We start from the raw sequence: 17,435 nt of genomic DNA on the forward strand, positions 1-17,435 counted from the left end.
TGTACTCGTGGACCCCGAATGATTTCCTGTGGGTCTCGTTTTGAAGTCCGTAAGCTTGCTGGTGCCGTTCATGACCAAACATCATATTCTTGACGTCCAGAAGGTGCTGATATTGTTGTGTCCTGGTCGTCTCGCCCTCGGCATAGCTCTGTAATCGGGCAACCTGCGGTTACGACGCGTTACTCCACGTCACCAATGGACAATTGCGGCTTCCCGCGTACATTGCAGTAAGCGCCCCCGAAGGACACATGCGGCTACTCGGGGAACGTCTTATCGTTACGTCTTATCGTCCCGTGCGAGTACGTTTCCGTGGCCATTGCCATCACCGTCTGAGGTGCGTGCACTACGTGGTTTCAACGAGTACGTCTCGCTGACCAGAGGACCCGTTGGTGGTGAGCAAGATGTGCTGCTCACTGTCAGACTCATTCGGTCTAGAAGAAGCCCTGGACGACATCTGCTGACCCGAACGCATCCGACCAAATTTTCCGTCATTACGACACGCGTCTGCGATGCTGGAAACGGCGAAGCATCGCAGCTGTGGGTGGTTGGCATTGGCTGTAATGTGCATACCCTTTGGCGTGCTGAGCGGCCTTACGATGTGTTTGTTGCCTGTAGGGACATAGCACGATTGTAAATTCATCTGAGTTGAAACTCTATGGGAGGGACTTGAAATCGCGGGCGCCCCGGGACCAATGCCGCACGGGGTTTGCCGGCAATTGCCGAGGCGGGGGGTTACAACCTTCACTGTTGACCGCAAGTCTCTCGCGCGCGCCTTGCTCTGCGTCTCTCCCTCGTATCATCCCTCCGCCGTTCCACGCGTTTCCTTCTCCCCAAAATGAGCAAGAAGGGTAGCAAGGCTCAGAGTCAGTCCAAGGAACAATCCTATGAGGTCCGCGATATCGTTCTCGCGAAAGTCCGGGGCTATCCCCCGTGGCCAGGCATGGTGAGTGTTCCTCCGTCGTGTGTCTCGCGAATAACGCTCACGATATCATGTTCGATTGATGCTTATTCTGCGCGTTTTTACGCGTAGATTGTCAATCCTGAAAGCGTTCCCGAAAACGTGCAGAACGAGCGACCCAACGCGAAGACAAAAAAGGGGAACTGGTACTGCGTTCGCTTCTTTCCTGCTGGTGACTAGTACGTCTCGTGTCGCACTTTCGACCGCGCACATCTTTTGGTTGAACGCCACTCGTCATCAGCGCCTGGATTGTCCCTAAGGACATATCGAAGCTCCAACAGCACGAAATCGAGGCCTACATCAACGAGCCCTACAAGCGGAATGGCGACTTGCTGCAAGGTTATCACATCGCTCTAGATCCCGTGAAATGGGAGGAGGAGCGCGAGGCCCGGCGTGCAGAGGCCGCCGAAGAGGAAGCTAATGCGGAGATAGATCAGCTGGAAAGCGATGGAGAGGAGGAAGCCGATGATGGCGAAGAGAAGAAGTCGAAGGCGAGAAAGAGGAAGCGCGACACTGAACTGGCGACCGCGAAATCAAAGGTTAAGGCCAAAACGAAGAAGGCCTCCGACGAGCTTGCGCCTAAGAAGCGGGCTGGCAGCGCAAAGGCGAAGAAAAACGGTGTCAAGTCGAAGACGATGGTCGAATCTGAGGACGAAGCAGGTGCCGAGGCCGAAGATGAGGATGCGGGTCCGAGCAAGCAGACCTCACCGCCTCCTGCTAAGAAAGTGAAGCGCGAAAAGGAGGGTGAGGAGGAGGGCGATGGTGAGTCTGACCATTATCGATATCGCAACGGCCTCCTTATGAATCGCACAATATTTGCATTGGCGTTAAACAATTTTTTGATCGTTGCAGCCGCTCTTGCGAACGATCCGGAGGCGCAGAAGGTCAGAGACTGGAGACATAAGCTCCAGAAGGCATTCTTGAACAGCAAGAGTCTGCCTAAGGATGAGGCAAGTCATGTTGATGCTCGTTGCATCCAGGCGATGCTCAATTTTTGCCGTAGGACATGCCCGCACTGAATAACCTGTTCACCACAGTAGAGCAATACGAGAACATGACCATTGCATATCTCACTGTGAGTGTACACCAGTTGCTCTTCATCGCCTCTGCTTGCCTTGCTGGCACTCGGTGTCCACGCCTCGGGATTCCACGGGATCCTCTCATATCACGCAACAACTTTTCTCCTTAATATAGCAACGTGACTGACAATCGCCTGCTCGCGTATCCCCGCAGTTCTCGAAAATCGGCAAGGTCATGCGCCATATCCACGCCCTCCCGTCTGAGAAGGTTCCGCGCGACGACGAGTTCAAGTTCAGGGAGCGTGCAAAGACTCTCGTCGACAAGTGGCATGACTTCGTCAACGCCAACAAGCCCAATGGCACTACCGCGGAGGGCGCCAAGGCTACAACGAACGGCACGAGCCCAGCTGCGAAAGCCGCCGAAGCGGCAGATGCCGGTGCGACGACGAATGGCAAGCAGGAGGGCGGCGAGGAGGCTGCTCAAGCTCAAGCTGAAGGCAGCAAGGACGCTATGGAAGTTGATGTTGAGCCGAAGGCGGAGACGACGGTCGCTGCAGAAGTTCCTGCAGCTGCGGAGGGTGGTGAGGCAGAGGCGGACGGTGAACCTGAGACGAACGAGGATGCCCCAGCGGATGCGGCTGCAGACGAGTCTGCGATGCCAGACGTCACCATGTCCGAAGTTGCGGCATGAGTGCTGGATCAAATACCGGAACATTGAAATACGGAAGAGGATAAAGAGCGAGAGCGGCTGCAGAAGCGTCCCAGTGAGCACATTGTTGTGCACAGCTTCATGATAACCTGTTGTATTTCAAGTTGTGTGCATGCTTTCTGATCAGGCGGTCTGCCCCCCTACGTGGACGTGCACACTGAACGACGCCTACTATGATGATCTCTTTTTAGCTGTAGGTATGACCCATGTATTTTTTTCGCCTATCTTTTGGCTTGCGCGACGTTCTCTCGCATTATACTGCTTGTGTGACCTGTCCCTTGCAGCTTGCGCCGCAGTTTCTCGAGCTTCGCATGCAGCGTTGGAGTTTGTTGCTCCTATGGTATTTGTATATAATGCATGCATTTTCCGAAGACCTGTGTGCGCCCCTTAACCAGCCTGTCTTGCCAGCGTGCGCCTTTATACAGCTACATGATGCGGAGAGACTCGACCGTATGCGAGGAGACATGGAGAGGAACAGCATTATTGTACATCGACCGAAACCTCATGATCCCCTGAACAGAACAGTGATGTGTCTTGCAGTAGATGGTCTGTATGGTGATGCGATGCTATCATGCAGGGTTTGTTGAGGCTACGGCAACGGATTTCGCGTCTGCCCACGGTGATGGCTCACCAGGCAAGTAATCTGCCGTACGCATCAGAGGGTAGACGTAATCGCCAACCTCTGGCGACTCAACAGACGGGGACGGGGACGGTGATGGTTCGACTGACGATGCTGAAGATTCTTCCGCTGGCTGAGCTTCTTTGTGTTCGTCAGGCTCATCGGTATGTTGAATGGTGTCGACAGGCGACGGCGACGGCGAGACAAGCGGCGAATCTGGGTCCAAAATAGGCAGAGGTGGTGGACGGTGCGGGACGACCGTGCCAGCAGACGTGGGGTCCTCGTCGACGCGTCTCGCCGAGTCCGGTGTGGCCGCTCGCGAGGACGGCAGAGACTTGACCGCTCGTGAGGAGGAGATAGATCCGGCGTGCGCGTGTCCGAGGACGGCTTCGTCCATGCTGTGTACGGTTTCTGGGACACGCGTTTGGCGTTCTAGCAGGCGCAGTGCGTTCCGCAGTGCCTCGCGCTCGGCGTGCAGTTCTTTCAGCTCGTCTTCTGTTTCGGCGAGCTTTCGCCTCTCTACCGAGACCATGTTGTTGGCCTGTAGGTATAACGTGAGACGAAGCTACACAGGTAGATGCACGGTCTGAGTTATAACACACCTCCTCAAACAGTGCTTGTGATAGAGACTCGAGCTCAGCCTCTAGAGCTTCTTTCTGAGCGACGACTGCCTTGCGAGACTCGCGTTCATGCTTCAAATCGGCGTTCAGCTGCTCGACCTCCTTCTCCCAATCTCGTGCTGGGACCAAGGAAGGCAACGACGCAGACGTAAGATGCGATGATGCAGACTGTGCATGACCGTTCACCAGCGGCGACTGGTTGCCACTCGCGATGGGGACACGAGGGGAAGAGGGGAACTGGCTGGAGGTCGCGCTACCGCCGCTGCCGAAGCGGAACCGGAAGAACCTCCCTTCTGACGAGGGCGCAGGAGAGATGGCACGCGCTGCACTTGGTAGTGGAGAGGCAGGCCTTGAAGGAGGCTGCAGGACGGGAGAGTTCTGAGCTGTGTCGCACGAGCCAGAGCTCTCCACACTTCGCCTGCGTTCCTCCTCTGCAAGTCGCTCCTTCTGCTCCTTCGCGCTCCAGCGCCGCCAGCCAATGTCCTTTAGATGGCCTCCGCCCTCACGCTTCAAGGCATCCTCCAGCATCTCGTTGTTTGCGAGCGCGAGCTGCAGGTTTGACTTTGCGAGGGTGAGCTCGGTCTGTAGATCGGTCTGCGCCTTGAATGCTTCCTTCAGCATGGATGTCTACGATTGTGCATGCGGGACATTGAACAGAGTCTGTGAGGACGGCAGGTCAATCCTGATATTTGGAAGATGGCGTACGAGCTCCTCCACCCTGCTGATCATCCGGCCGAGGGCCATCCTGAGGTCCTCTTCCTGGCCCTGAGAGTGGACGCGCTTGACGTCACGCAGCTCATCGTCGAGCTGGGTGAAGAAAGGCATCTTGGATGCTATGAAACTGTCGACTCGGCGTGGAAGGCCGCCGCGGTCATCGCTGGGTGGCATGGGGAGTGCTCAGGTGCTATGCCAGTAGTGCCAAAATTGTATTCCGTGTCGGGTTTGAAGGCGGCCAGATATTAAAGGCTGAAACGCAGACGTGTCACTGCGTGCCATGACTACCCTGACGCTGCCAGAACAAAGCGCACCACAGAGCGAACAAGCAAGTCGAAGGGCCCTGGACACAGCACCAGGTTGTTGCGGATGACCGGATATCACTTTGGGAAGATATTGTCCCTAGCCACAGCAGCCGGACGATAGTAAAGTATAGCGATGGGAACGAATGTTATGCGTCTGTTGAAGACGTGGAGTGGAAGAGAGGAAGGAGATCACCGTCGCCGTCACGGTATGTTTCCCAGCGCTCGGCCAGCAATCACAGCCATGGTACGATCAGTAGACAAACATCCTGCATTCAGGCACGACCTATACAGACTCTTTCCTACAACATACATTGATCGTTTGCCGCTGTCATCTCGAAGAGGCACGCAAAAGCAAGGATTCACAAGTGATAGATGGTCAAAACATATACACGCCATTTTTATTCTCATAAGACTCCCCCTCCTGTGCCTCTGTCGAAGAATACGCATCCCGAGTCTGTAAGACGGTAATGCACCGCCGCACTACGGCGAACTAGTTTGAAAGGAGGGTCCACGACAGAGGCTCCCGCATGAAGAGCCACCTGGGGTGGTACTCAGGTCCGGAGGTACTGGCGTACAGGCTCGTACGTACCTGGCCGCTCACAGAACCACTTCTTCCACTCGACAAAGGCAGGACGTCCAGATGATACGTGCATAGCTGCAGCAAGGAGCGTAGCAGCTCGTCAGGCTCTCCTGGAGTCACATTGTGCTGTCTGATGATCAATGCTGCTTTCGCCTGCAACTCTTTGAGAAAAGCTCAACAACGCAGAACTCGAGGCGGAATATACCTTGCGGCAAATAGCGTACAAAGCTCGAACGAACCGGAAAAGTTCTTGAACTGGCATGCCTATCCATTCAAGAGCAGCAAGATCGTCGACAACCACCAAGGTCTTGGGCTCCAAGCCACTAGGTGTTTCACCGACTGCATCCCGTATTCTGTCGTAGAGTGCCTTCAAAGAAGACTTGGACGAAAATTCGTGTCTCTCAGGATGCGTCAGAATAGACTCTGCTTCAATGAGCACAACAGATTGAGACGCAAGGCATGGTGCCAAATTAAGATTCTTGTCGAGACATGAGGCTTCGTCCAAGCGACTCGAAAACATGACGGACCGATCTTCCAGCGATAGCATTCCACCTCGCCGCGTCTTCCGAGACAGATAGGATGATGCATCTTGCATCCTGACCGCTCTTCAAATGGGTGGCCAGACTGCGATGGAGAATAAAATCCGCGGGAGACGCAAGCTCATCGGTGATCAGCAGAAGCTCTTGTGGAAGCGGTAATCCTGTGAGAGGAAACATCTTTCTGCCGAGAGGATGTTTAAATTGTTAAGGTGCAGTCTGCGTTTACGAACAAGTGCAGGCAGGAGGGACAAAGAACTACACCACACGGCAGACATGATGCGATTTATCAGTGCGAAAAATGGCGTGGGAATGTCGGCTGATGTTTTACATTTGTGGCAAAGGTTTGCCAATGTAGCATGTAAATGGCAAATAGTGCACATTAGCAGCCAAAGTGCATTTTCGACATGAAATGCCGTGGTTGCAAATATTTGTCGCATGTGTAAGAATTCAGTCGACATTTACACACAATTTTCTATGTTGATAAATCGCACCATGTCTGCCGTGCCAGCCGCTGAGGATGAATATTGTGGCGCATCAGAGTTACGGGAGACTCATCAGAGTGCACAATCATGGGCGCCTAGTCAATTACTACGGCCGCAAGATCAGTTAACAGTGAGTCCAAGCTTCCTACATTTTGTACTACTGCTTTCAAGTCGGTCAGAAAAGAAAGAGGTTCTACATGAGGATGTCCGAAGAATCAACGCCATCAACGCAGGTTCACATCGAGCATGGGTTCTAATGTGTCGCCATACTATGCACTTGACTACAGCGAAGTTAATGGAGCATAAATACTAGATTTCATAACTTTGAGACCCCACGGAATCGCCTGGCCCGCGCATGTACCGTGCATTTTACAAGGGTAAAGTTCATCCATGGTCTTATGAAGGAAGGCAACTACAAGATTATACCTTCTCACCAACCTCACGAGCACTATCATAGCTCGACACGGCGTCATTGAGAATAACGTCGACAGTCCTCCCGTCATCCCCAACAACGTCTCTGGTTACCTTGATGTGCGCAGGTGAGTAACGCCTTGCGCGCTTGGACATGCTACTCATTTATATATATCTGAATGTTCAGAATAAGCCTCAGTTACGATTGCTTACTTTGTGGACGCTGTTCTGACAGTCTTCGACCCAGCATCGCGGGATACGACATCCATTTCCAATTCCATCCCATCGGCGTGAATCATAGGGACTGCCTTCTCCAAAACGGTCTTCCGAACATTGAGCCTGAGAGCAGCAAATGAGATGGCAGAACAGAAACAACCATATTAACTTACACCGCCAACATAGAGTTTACATAAACTGATAACAAGGAAAGCGTCATCTTGCTGTTTTCACACGGAGCGGTTTTGCGTACCTTTACTGGACGGGAAGTGAAAAAGCATCCAGTACAATGAACTTTGCTTGAAAGTTGAGATATACTAGGTACGAAGCTTCAGATATCGCGTGCAGTGTCCATTGATTCAATTTGCGAACCGTCAGGAAATGAAGACCCTGAACAAGTCTGTAAGGATCTCGTCAGCAAGAAACAGAGCAAATCTCGATGGCAGAATTACGAACGCTGTGAAGATTCCTCGTCGGATCGCATATCCGATCAGAGCAGATATGAAGTATTCAGTACTGACGAGTGTCCGACGCTCAGCAGGGAAAGCAGAGCTGCATAAATGGGGCCCCACCGTTGGTAGCCTGTCCGCTTCGAGGAGAGGATCAGACACAAGGATATGGTGATGTATATGTCCGTCACAACGGCCGTCACGGTCGCAATGGAGGCCGTAACCTGCACAACATCAGCCCACGCCCCATTCCGGAAAGTCACTGATGCTCGGTACTTACAGTAACATTGTCTTCAGCAGCAGCGATAGAATGACTTAAGGAACTGCTCGATAGGCCTTTCAATCAAAGTCCGACATTTTATCACATCGAAGGAGCGCACAAGCGGTACACGAGTCCTGCAATACATATCAGAATATATTCAGCGAGGGATTCGCGAGTATCAGCGATCATCACTGACCACAATTTGCACCTAATTTGTTATGATCATGTCAGCTCCACATCGACATTCGCATACGTTTGCTCCTTCACCGACCAAATGAGAGCAGAGCTAGCGCGATCTATCATGTACGGGTGAGTCGCGAAAGCTATAAAAGAACTTTGTACTTACTGCAGCAGCAGTAACCGATATACGGAAGCGATTGCGGCCATCGATAAAGACTTGATGGATATCCAAATAAGGCGTTGCTTTCGAAAGAGCGACTGAAGGGTACATACGGTTCCAGACGATGTAGATGAAGTATCTAAGTCAATCAACGGTGAGCGGCTGAACCAAGGGAAGTATTCTAGGCCAGCACGTACAGTTGCACAATCACAACTGTGAAAGACTGGATTATTATGAATGTGACGTATCTCCAAAGACTTGACAGCGGCTCACGTTCATGAAGAACTCTGCCTACGAGATGCTGTGAGCACGAGGGACAATGAAGAAATAGTCAGTGACGCTCACAAACAGTTCACTGTATGACACCTATTATCAGCAACGACTTGGTATCCCACTCGTAGCAGTTCGCGTACTTTCTTAATACCTCGAGGCCTTCAGGGTTGCCATGAATTGTGACGGTGTATTCCCACAGCAACTACTGGGCTTCCTGAGCATTTTGTATTCGAGATCACGACCGAACATGGCCTTACCGAAACATCTAGTATAGTTCTGCAGGTGTCAAAGAGCCTTGGCATGTTTCAGCCCCGAAGCAAGAATAATTGGAGCTTCGAAGACGTACCATGTGAATGCCACCTATGCAACACATAGTAAACCCGACGTCAATTCATTATTCAGAAGCAAGACCTACTAGGAGTTTCGTCCACATTGGATCTTTTCGATACCATCTAGCATAGTAGATCGTCTGTGCGCATCCTAAACCGTACAATCTATGCACAGAGAGAACACTGTCATTCAAGCGTGACTGCTTAGTTGAATGCGTGAACGTACATAATAGCGAAAAGTATTCCGACGAATAGACAGCCATACGTGTTGTTAAGGTGCATATTGGGTCCGGTCATATCTGTCCGAAGTTAACGTCGCAGGGTATCAATTAAAGCGTGCCGTCCAGCGCTGAGCTCTTGGCTTAAATACAATACAACGGCAACGACGGACTTCGTAAGCATTGATGAGAAAAACCTCATTGATGTAGCAGGTCGGCATACCGTGATTGTTGCGGCCTTGGGCCCCATAGAAGCATATGCATTGGATGTCCTTTGGTCGTTCCATCAGTCTCAGCACAAATGGGGATAGCGTTATCTAATGTAGAGCACAGGATTTGAGTTTCAACTCCAGGCATTTGCACTGGGACTCTTGCAAACGTTCAGGACGCGGGAACAGGATCCGCCCAGGGCGTTCACATGCATTCTGGTAGAGTCTAGATGGTCACTTTTTTGCATCTGCGACACATTTGTTCGGACGGAGGAACCTCAGATGATTAGGTAAGCATTGATTTACGGGCTTTGCACTTCACTGACTGTTTAACAAGTAAGCAAGATGAATTCCGCCAAGCAGTGAGGTCTGACCTTGAAACGAGCTCAATCAACATACTCACCTCGGAGAGAGGCGTGACGTCGCCTGAGGACGGAATTGCGCCCCATCATATACACACTGTGAATACTGAGAGCTACTCAGGCTGGGACTCGGAACTTAGGAGGTGGTCATGACCGCCGATCAACAAACTGAGACTCGGACGCACACATCAGTGCCTGAAGCCCGAGACATGCTCGATTCACTCGGACCGTAAGCTAGCCGAGTCAATGCAACGACGACACGGTAGAATCGCGGAAGTAAGCTCCCGCTGGTCGACATTCCGTTGATGGCTCGGATCTGATCATCATGGAGGTCTGATAGGGCCGATGGGCAGAAGGTTGCACGCCGGGCTCGTCCCGGTGGTGGCATGTGCACCATTTTCATGGATAGACGATCTAGCTCAGTACCTGGATCCTACTAGAGATGGTGATGGAGGAGCAGGGATGCAGCGACCGTCGGAGATTCGAATAAGCGTTGTTGATCAATTGTAGCCCGGATCATTATCACAGATTCCTTTTCCTGTTGACGTTGCGAAGGCACGACGGATCTCCATCGTTTCGTAATCCCTAAATGAGAGGCCATCAGCGCTCCGTATGGCAATAGTAATAGAAAAAAAGCATTCGACTCGCGGACCACTTAGAATACGGAGATCGAGGTTGTATTGGCGCATATTATGCAACAATAGGCCAACAACTGGCTTCAAGTTGTGAACCGCCATACAAAGTGACTACGTAGCTGAAGTTCTATTGTCTGTCTATCAGGATCAGCCTAGTGGAATCAGTGTGAATGTACACTTCATATAGATGAAGTTCCCAATGTAGCGTGACAAGGATGGTGGCAATAAGCTTAAAAGTCCTCATAGTGTATCGAAACGACGGAGGCATCATGAGCCTGCGTCCATGATGGATGGTCGAAGATAGTCCCAAGGGAGAGGTCCATGGAATAGCGCGGCCCGACCGCCATCGGCGGTGTCTGGACACCAATCAAAAAGGGAAGCGAGTTCGGGCGAAGAAGTATAGTAGGAGTGGAACCGTTTGAAGGGGTTCCGTGAGCGACGTTTCGATAGCAGAAAGTCGTGACACCCATAAATGTCAACAGAATACGGCAGATAGCCGTTCAATTTCTTCGAGAGGAAAACTCAGCATGCGGCGTCCTACAGAAAGCGCCTCCTACACGTACCTCGCCTTCGTAGGCTTTCAGTCCTTCCTCGCCCTCAGCATCTATGCCGACATAGTGGAATCTCGATCTGGACCATCGCATAGCGGCACGATGCAGTTCGAAGAACCGTTGCCTCTTGATTTCGTGGCCAACTACAGTGATCTTCTCTGGATAGCGGCCTGTGTACTCATGAAAGCGCGCGATAGAGAAGAGAAGATTCTGGAACGAGTCTAACGCGTATTGCTCCGTCGTCGCGCGCAGAAGGTTAGATGAGACATCTGACGAGGTCGGCAACATCCCAGCAGCAAATGCCAGTCGCAGGTAGGACTCGGCTTCGGTGCTTGTTGACATAGGTCGAGTCTGGCCACTGGGGAGGAAAATGGTAAGATATTAGGGGTTAGAGCACTCTAAGATATTTTGCATGCATACCCACTGAATACCAGCAGCGACTTCTCATCTGCAGTCGCCAACTCCACTCTACAATGTTATGGTCATGAAATGGGCAGTTATATGTACGAAAGCGCAAGCAGCACCCACGCAGTGACGATATGCCCATTCAGCGCAGAGACCCACCCACCGCCTCTTTGATAATCCTCCAGTATCCAATCATCCTCATCCAGTCTCTTCAGCGGATCATGGCCTTGCCAAACACCGTGACAAGGAACGATGATAAGATGATTCAGGAGGGACAATGCATCGCTGTGCGGAACGGTCGCCAGCAAACTGAAAGGCGGTCGTGGGTGGCGAGGACGATGCCATGTCGCACCGGGCGCAGGGAAGAGATAGTATCTCAAGTTCAGCAGTAATGACAGGGCGGTGAAACCTCCGAGCAGCAAGAGACCGAGATTCGTTATGCGAGCACGAGCGAGCAAGACATCTCTGTGCCTCCTGACGCTAGTCCCACTGAGCCGTCGCTTCGCCGGTACAACTACGGGCAAAGGGAGCATCAGCGGTCGACTCAGGCAAGACGGCGATGGCGAAAGGAGAGCGAGGGCTTTGGGCGTCTAATGAGACAGGTTCTTAGTTGCTATCTTTCACCATGTCGCTCGATGAACGCTGAAGTACTGTCGCTGATTCAGGCATTTCAAGTACCGTACTCAAGAGACGATCTCATATTGCGAATTAAACCATGATTGGGATTGCCATTAGATCGCTACACCGACAGCATTGATGAACGTGACAGGCACTACCGCGCCTTCCAGTTCAAGAGCGGAATCATCTCTCCGAGATTATTGTGCAGAATATGCCCGCGTTCTCTGCGGACATACGCCAGATACGTCACTGAACCCATCACGACACTCACGAAGGAGGTCAATGCAGCGATCCTGAACTGAGACGGTCGTGATAGGATCATTGTGAGGACGTACTGTGAAGACCCTGTCAGCTAAAGAACTGTTTTACATCGGGAAGAAACTCGCCTTGAGCATGTCTGCTACGTTCTGCAAAGAGAACTGAAGTGCAGAGCTGAAGACAAGTGAGTAAATGCTACACCTGAAACTGAACGAGACTGACATTGCATTTCGACGGGGATGTGTAGACAACGCCATCTGGAGTTCCTTCAGTTGACATAAATCAAACGCCCACAAGCCAATCCTCGATAGCATCATCCCTGTCAAGTACGCCCATCAGTATAGTCTGCACATACATGAGTGTACCGTCACGAACCTCCGAAGAGCAAAGCTTCGTTCCATGCAGGCGCTTGCTTTCCGATTGGCGGTTCACCGACGTAAAAAGAGATAACAACAGGCACTAGACAAAGTGCCTCCGACCTTACGGGTTAAGTAATAGTAAGATGCTGTGCACTCGAAGAGACGCAAGTCCAATGCATACCATATGCTCCAGTTGCCCGCACGCACAAGGCCCAGCTTGCGCTCCAAGAACGGCATCGCCAACGTGCCGATGAGTCCTGCTACGACGTTGAGCCCGCGCATCCCCGCAATGAACGGGTCGCTGTATGTTTCGGCCTTGAGCCAGCTAATCATCGTGCCGTCAAAGCTGAGGACAGTGAAGTATAGGCAAGAGATTGCAAGGGAAGACAGAAAGATTGGGTGTTGAACGAATTCTTTCCAGTCCGAGAGACCGCTGAGGACGTATGAACGTATCCGGCGAGCGAAAGAGTGCAATGCAGATACATTGGGAGCCGATTGCTGACGCTGAGGGCTCTCTGATCGCGCAGCATCTTTAGCTGCTTGGGCGGCGCTCAACGCGGGGAAGCGTCGATAAACCACCGCAATCCCTGATTCAATGCCGTGTTATTGTACGCATAAATAATCGCAGTGGCGAGAAAAGACGTACACAGTAGCTCAAATACCATACACACTGCCTCGACTCCACACAGGAAAGAGGCAGCAAACCTGTACGACGCAGTGGTTGTGAGGAGGGAGACAAACAGCGGCGCGAGCAGCTTGCACAGCAGGTCGATGCGGCGCATGTACGTATTGATGGTAGTGAGATGCACAGACGACCCGTCTGCTATGATCGTCACCCAGTCCCTCTCAATGGCAACGGAGATGGCAACTCCCGCAAGGTTGTGGACACAGCTGCAAATGACGATGACGGTGAACATCCCAGCGGCGAATGCAGTCGACCAATAGTGCGCCAATCCCTGACCACTGTGGTACAGCAATCCGAGGGAACCCGCATATGCACCGCAGCCAGAAACCTTGATGATCACAATGCATGCGCGTATCAGCCACAGATTGTGCCGCACGTCCACTTGGTGTCCCGCCCATCCTGACAAAACGATTGCAGTGCCTGTGGTCAGGAAGCCGAAGAGGGAGGCGGGAAGCAGTGTGTCCGGGAAAAGCGTGATGAGGAACAAGTACACAGCAAACTCTGCGGTACGAAGGCCCCACGAGCTAGATGTATCGGTCGTGAGACTCCTTGCAACGATGCAAGCGAAAGTAGGACGGATCACTTTGAAAAGTGTTGTATGAGCAGCAATATGAGCGCCTTCCTATCCAGAGGCGGCGCAGCACCGTCAGTCTCGCCTGCACCAGCGACCTCATGCTCGGATACAGCGGGTGGAGCAGACAAATTCAGGTCTGTTCCGAGCTGTAGCTCTTCACGCCATGCCTGTTCTTCCAGAGTCGAGTGAGCCGCATGAGGAGGTGTTTGTATCGATTCGCTTGACTTTCGTCCCAGTTCAGCCATCTGCGCGCAAAATGTCACTGCGCTCGATGATCGTCCGAATAGCAACGACAACGAAAATTCGATGGGTAGCAGCAGCAGGCGAGAGAACAGGTACCTTGATCTGGCAATGCGGGCATGGAGAATCTGAAGATCGATCGCGCCACTGCGAGTGGCGCCACAGCACGCTCAGCAATATGCATTCGTCGGTTTAATAAATATCGCAATACTACATCGCACTATCCTATCTAACTACATTACCCGACCGAGCTTCGTAGGCCTTGGTACCTGCAGCGAATCTCGATCAGTACGAGCTGTTCTTCTTGGACGTCTCATGCTCGATTGCCCATTTCACAGCCTCTTCGACGTCCTCCGCCTCATGCGTCGGTTTGTACGTTGGCGGCCCGCGCTTAGGATCATACACGCCTGTGTACACTAGGACGGAAGACCAACCGGCAGCATTTGCTCCGGCGATATCTGGATCCATCCGTGAGATTAAACTTTTGCGATTAGAGGCTGCGGGACCTACCAGATTCTGGATTGTCTAAGGGCTATGGCATAAGGCGGAACATGACGGGATCAACTGCGCCAAGTGCCACGCACCTCCGATCATGTACCTGTGTTTGCAATGCACAGGAACGTTAGCTAGCAAGAAAGAATGAGACATTATCGCACGTACATTCGTGGTTGCTCGTTCGTCACATCGCCATACAGCTCTTTGAACCTGTCCTGCACCACCTTCTTTACAAACCTATACGTCGCCTCTGTGGGCTTGCCGAATTGAACGTACGGGTACTCGGAACCCGTGAGCGTCTGCACACACGGTTAGGCAAGCCCACGAGGCACTAAACGTGCGGATGCAACTCGCCTTGAACACAGCCTGAAACGCCGTCCGGAACGCACCTTGGCCTAGCCGGGGCTGGTCAAAACCCGACTTCCACAGGATGTCAGGATTGCAAAATATCAGCTCTGGGCGCCGCCCCGTGTGCCCGTAAGCATCGCTAGTCTGTCCGCTCGTGGGAGTCGTTGTATACGGTGCCCCGATGACCCCGCCAGATTGGAAGACGTCACACATGACTTGTATATCGAGTGCCCAGTTGCGCGGGTCGTGGAAGACAAAACCCGCAGCGATAGGGATTTTTGAGAAATCCACTGCCTGAGAATCATCTGTTTGAAAAGACGCACATCTCCTCGCTTCGAACGGAAGCAGTCATACCTTGGTTGACTCTCGCTCGGATGGGGTGAGATCGTGGAATGGCCAGACTCTGGTATGGTTAGGCCTCGAACGTAAATAAGTGCATGCGCCAGACACGCACGATGGGTTCCACGCCAGTACATCAAGCGTCGTATATGCACGTTTGAATCCATATCTAGAGGGAAGGAGTGAATATTCAGCTGCTTCGCTTGGAGATAACAGCCGTACCCTTCTGCAACCTTGCGAACTTCGTCGTTTATGCCACCCAGAACTAGTACTGGAAGGTCGGCATACTTGTATACAATAGACTTCAGGACGGTATGTGACTGTACAAACTGGCGTTCTTGGATCTAGAGACATTGTGAATTGTCGAAATGATCGCACATTGCGAGGAGACGCAACTTACGTGAAACCCCAGTGCCTCAGTCAGTTTCCGGCATCGATCAGCCTCGCTTTCCCCGCCTCCATTGGTAATCTGATTAAGGAAATGTTATAAGGATCACACAACTAATGGGGCGTGACAAATATGCCACCGACCAGAATGTAGGGGATCTTGCTTCCATCAAATCAATCAACACGCCACTAGACACGATGCACTGTGCACATGCTACCGGCGCACCTTCCTGTTGAATTTTCTCCTTCTAGAATTTGCAGAGCGCGCTTGGCCGCTGGGATGACCTTGGCTCCGCGGAGGAGGACACCATCCTTGCAAGTGGCCAAGTGAGTCGCGGTTATGACTCCGAATTCCCAGACAGCACACGTACGATGTCAAATGCAAACGCGAGAGGCGGCACAGACTTCTTGGCATGCACGATAGCTGTGTCAAGTTCAGACAGGCAGGCTTTACAGGAAACTTCGCACCCACTCTTGTACGACCGGGCGAAGGGCTTCAAGCAGAAAACAAGCCGACACCTTTGTGCCCTCCAAGCGTGAAGAGAGGAAACCCAGATCTGATCCATAAGTATCCGTTAACCGACGCGTACTTTGCGCAGATAAGACTTGGTGACTGTCGTTTGGTGCGAGCACGTCTTCTTGAGACTGGCGCTTCTCCTCCTCCTTCGATCGGATCTCCATCGGCACATGATCAGGAGAACGCGGTCACGTTGATCGCGTCACCATCGTGGTGGCACTGGGGAAGTGTTCGAAGCTTCGAGGCTGCAATAATGCTTCAGCATGTTCGAACCGAAGCATGCACAGAGGGATATATGGACTTAGAACTTCTTGCATTCATGCACATGCCTCATAACTTCAAATTTCAGCGCTTAGCCATACAGCTCCAAGCCTGTAGAGCTCCGGATATTATGCAAGCTCTAAGTTTAATCTATCTGAGCGTCTCCCGTTCCCACCAGTCTTTCGATCATCGCCCTCGTAACACGCATGACCCTGATGACGAGCTGGGCCCTGGCAAACTACGCGTGTCAAATGGTAAGAAAACAAGGCAGTCTTGGGCGCGCATCTTGAGTAATAAGCAGATCAGGGAGGAGGCGCGCACGAATTGATTTAAGTGGGTCGAGGCTGTTCTCAGCATGCAATTCACACACCATCTGGGGTACCGGGCCTGAGTGTCAATGCGCAAGATCATCACCAATTCCGCTTCGAGAAGCAGATATCTGTGTAGTGCAGAAATAGCTTAGCTTCTGCATGTGAATGAGGTCAAATGCATGCATATCCCCGGCTTCATCGGGAGATGAGATACGCACCGCGGAGATTACTGCTGCCCAAGCACGTATTACTGCTGCTCGAACGTCGACGCGGCCTTGGAGCGTCAGAAGGCCACAAGGACTTCGATGCATCAAATGCTGTGGCGAACCGGTGATATATCCTCCGATGGCGGGTGATGAATCAGGACACTCATCACAGTGGGCACCTGTTCTCCGCATCCCTTTGGCAACAATGGGCAGGGACTTGTTAGTAGCACCGATTCCACGCTCGCGCACCAAGTACAGCTCCAAGAATGATACCGGCCAAATAATGGTCTCAATGACCCTTTCTGTATATCTTGATGATGATGCCAAGCGGCGTTTATTCAAAGAATACATGATTCCAAGTTGCCAGGTCTTGACCAACAAATTGAACGAGAGGACTTTCATCAAACTCAAGTCTGCATCAGATGAGTGTGGTGCAGCTGTGCGGTCGTTGTGCATGGTGCAAGACAAATGCTATGTTGGCACGGGTGAAGCCGAACACCGCGTGTGCATCGGAATCGATCAAACGCAGGGATCACAGCCAGTGCTGTGCAACAGCGCACTGTGCCTTGCCTCGCGCAGGATAGATGAACTATAGACGAGTTGTTAGTGCATTCCAAACAAGACGGGACGCC

At 52.0% G+C, this 17,435-nt stretch overlaps 10 protein-coding genes across 10 annotated transcripts; 2 read left to right on the top strand and 8 right to left on the bottom strand.

Moving 5' to 3' along the window:
• The first annotated feature begins 694 nt into the window (after window positions 1–694).
• On the top strand, window positions 695–2,780 carry LAESUDRAFT_338768 (uncharacterized protein). Its single transcript, XM_040902082.1, has 6 exons — window positions 695–943; window positions 1,031–1,137; window positions 1,200–1,720; window positions 1,811–1,908; window positions 1,962–2,033; window positions 2,192–2,780. Exons 1-6 carry the CDS (start codon window positions 836–838, stop codon window positions 2,666–2,668), a joined length of 1,383 nt encoding a protein of 460 aa, XP_040768319.1. The 5' UTR covers window positions 695–835; the 3' UTR covers window positions 2,669–2,780.
• On the top strand, window positions 2,781–3,368 carry LAESUDRAFT_338596 (uncharacterized protein). Its single transcript, XM_040902081.1, has one exon. The coding sequence runs from the start codon at window positions 2,893–2,895 to the stop codon at window positions 3,271–3,273; it is 381 nt and encodes a 126-aa protein (XP_040768320.1). The 5' UTR covers window positions 2,781–2,892; the 3' UTR covers window positions 3,274–3,368.
• On the bottom strand, window positions 3,256–4,813 carry LAESUDRAFT_711102 (uncharacterized protein; the record flags this gene model as incomplete). The annotated part of the gene is made up of 3 exons (XM_040906814.1): window positions 3,256–3,846; window positions 3,908–4,552; window positions 4,631–4,813. The coding sequence occupies 3 exons, from the start codon at window positions 4,811–4,813 to the stop codon at window positions 3,256–3,258; spliced, it is 1,419 nt and encodes a 472-aa protein (XP_040768321.1).
• Window positions 4,814–5,202: 389 nt separating this feature from the next.
• Window positions 5,203–6,308, bottom strand: LAESUDRAFT_692730 (uncharacterized protein). Its single transcript, XM_040906138.1, has 4 exons — window positions 6,052–6,308; window positions 5,730–6,002; window positions 5,534–5,677; window positions 5,203–5,483 (listed from the first exon to the last, which is right to left on the bottom strand). The coding sequence occupies exons 1-4, from the start codon at window positions 6,238–6,240 to the stop codon at window positions 5,349–5,351; spliced, it is 741 nt and encodes a 246-aa protein (XP_040768322.1). The 5' UTR covers window positions 6,241–6,308; the 3' UTR covers window positions 5,203–5,348.
• A 513-nt stretch (window positions 6,309–6,821) lies between these two features.
• LAESUDRAFT_720917 (uncharacterized protein) lies at window positions 6,822–9,123 on the bottom strand. The gene is made up of 21 exons (XM_040907918.1): window positions 9,052–9,123; window positions 8,912–8,990; window positions 8,843–8,856; window positions 8,754–8,790; window positions 8,637–8,698; window positions 8,569–8,578; window positions 8,497–8,514; window positions 8,421–8,446; window positions 8,337–8,362; window positions 8,230–8,279; window positions 8,155–8,179; window positions 8,080–8,091; window positions 8,002–8,017; window positions 7,902–7,944; window positions 7,745–7,845; window positions 7,629–7,688; window positions 7,545–7,572; window positions 7,426–7,489; window positions 7,346–7,370; window positions 7,170–7,295; window positions 6,822–7,113 (listed from the first exon to the last, which is right to left on the bottom strand). The coding sequence occupies exons 1-21, from the start codon at window positions 9,105–9,107 to the stop codon at window positions 6,966–6,968; spliced, it is 1,026 nt and encodes a 341-aa protein (XP_040768323.1). The 5' UTR covers window positions 9,108–9,123; the 3' UTR covers window positions 6,822–6,965.
• Window positions 9,124–9,963: 840 nt separating this feature from the next.
• On the bottom strand, window positions 9,964–10,331 carry LAESUDRAFT_720919 (uncharacterized protein). The gene is made up of 2 exons (XM_040907919.1): window positions 10,267–10,331; window positions 9,964–10,199 (listed from the first exon to the last, which is right to left on the bottom strand). Exons 1-2 carry the CDS (start codon window positions 10,301–10,303, stop codon window positions 10,051–10,053), a joined length of 186 nt encoding a protein of 61 aa, XP_040768324.1. The 5' UTR covers window positions 10,304–10,331; the 3' UTR covers window positions 9,964–10,050.
• Window positions 10,301–11,790, bottom strand: LAESUDRAFT_339231 (uncharacterized protein). The gene is made up of 4 exons (XM_040902083.1): window positions 11,329–11,790; window positions 11,221–11,268; window positions 10,813–11,158; window positions 10,301–10,756 (listed from the first exon to the last, which is right to left on the bottom strand). The coding sequence occupies exons 1-4, from the start codon at window positions 11,736–11,738 to the stop codon at window positions 10,517–10,519; spliced, it is 1,044 nt and encodes a 347-aa protein (XP_040768325.1). The 5' UTR covers window positions 11,739–11,790; the 3' UTR covers window positions 10,301–10,516.
• A 93-nt stretch (window positions 11,791–11,883) lies between these two features.
• LAESUDRAFT_720920 (uncharacterized protein) lies at window positions 11,884–14,049 on the bottom strand. The gene is made up of 7 exons (XM_040907920.1): window positions 13,709–14,049; window positions 13,087–13,649; window positions 12,622–13,027; window positions 12,457–12,560; window positions 12,304–12,400; window positions 12,210–12,255; window positions 11,884–12,157 (listed from the first exon to the last, which is right to left on the bottom strand). Exons 1-7 carry the CDS (start codon window positions 13,942–13,944, stop codon window positions 11,978–11,980), a joined length of 1,632 nt encoding a protein of 543 aa, XP_040768326.1. The 5' UTR covers window positions 13,945–14,049; the 3' UTR covers window positions 11,884–11,977.
• A 54-nt stretch (window positions 14,050–14,103) lies between these two features.
• Window positions 14,104–16,194, bottom strand: LAESUDRAFT_671878 (HAD-superfamily hydrolase). The gene is made up of 13 exons (XM_040905475.1): window positions 15,981–16,194; window positions 15,880–15,932; window positions 15,735–15,820; window positions 15,653–15,671; window positions 15,522–15,590; window positions 15,344–15,465; window positions 15,237–15,290; window positions 15,137–15,185; window positions 14,789–15,076; window positions 14,600–14,733; window positions 14,524–14,537; window positions 14,450–14,464; window positions 14,104–14,397 (listed from the first exon to the last, which is right to left on the bottom strand). Exons 1-13 carry the CDS (start codon window positions 16,072–16,074, stop codon window positions 14,225–14,227), a joined length of 1,170 nt encoding a protein of 389 aa, XP_040768327.1. The 5' UTR covers window positions 16,075–16,194; the 3' UTR covers window positions 14,104–14,224.
• Window positions 16,195–16,348: 154 nt separating this feature from the next.
• Window positions 16,349–17,403, bottom strand: LAESUDRAFT_720924 (uncharacterized protein). The gene has a single exon (XM_040907921.1). It carries the CDS (start codon window positions 17,257–17,259, stop codon window positions 16,681–16,683), a length of 579 nt encoding a protein of 192 aa, XP_040768328.1. The 5' UTR covers window positions 17,260–17,403; the 3' UTR covers window positions 16,349–16,680.
• Between the last annotated feature and the right edge of the window lie 32 nt (window positions 17,404–17,435).

Source organism: Laetiporus sulphureus, assembly GCF_001632365.1.
Source record: "Laetiporus sulphureus 93-53 unplaced genomic scaffold LAESUscaffold_4, whole genome shotgun sequence".
NCBI lineage: Eukaryota > Fungi > Basidiomycota > Agaricomycetes > Polyporales > Laetiporaceae > Laetiporus > Laetiporus sulphureus.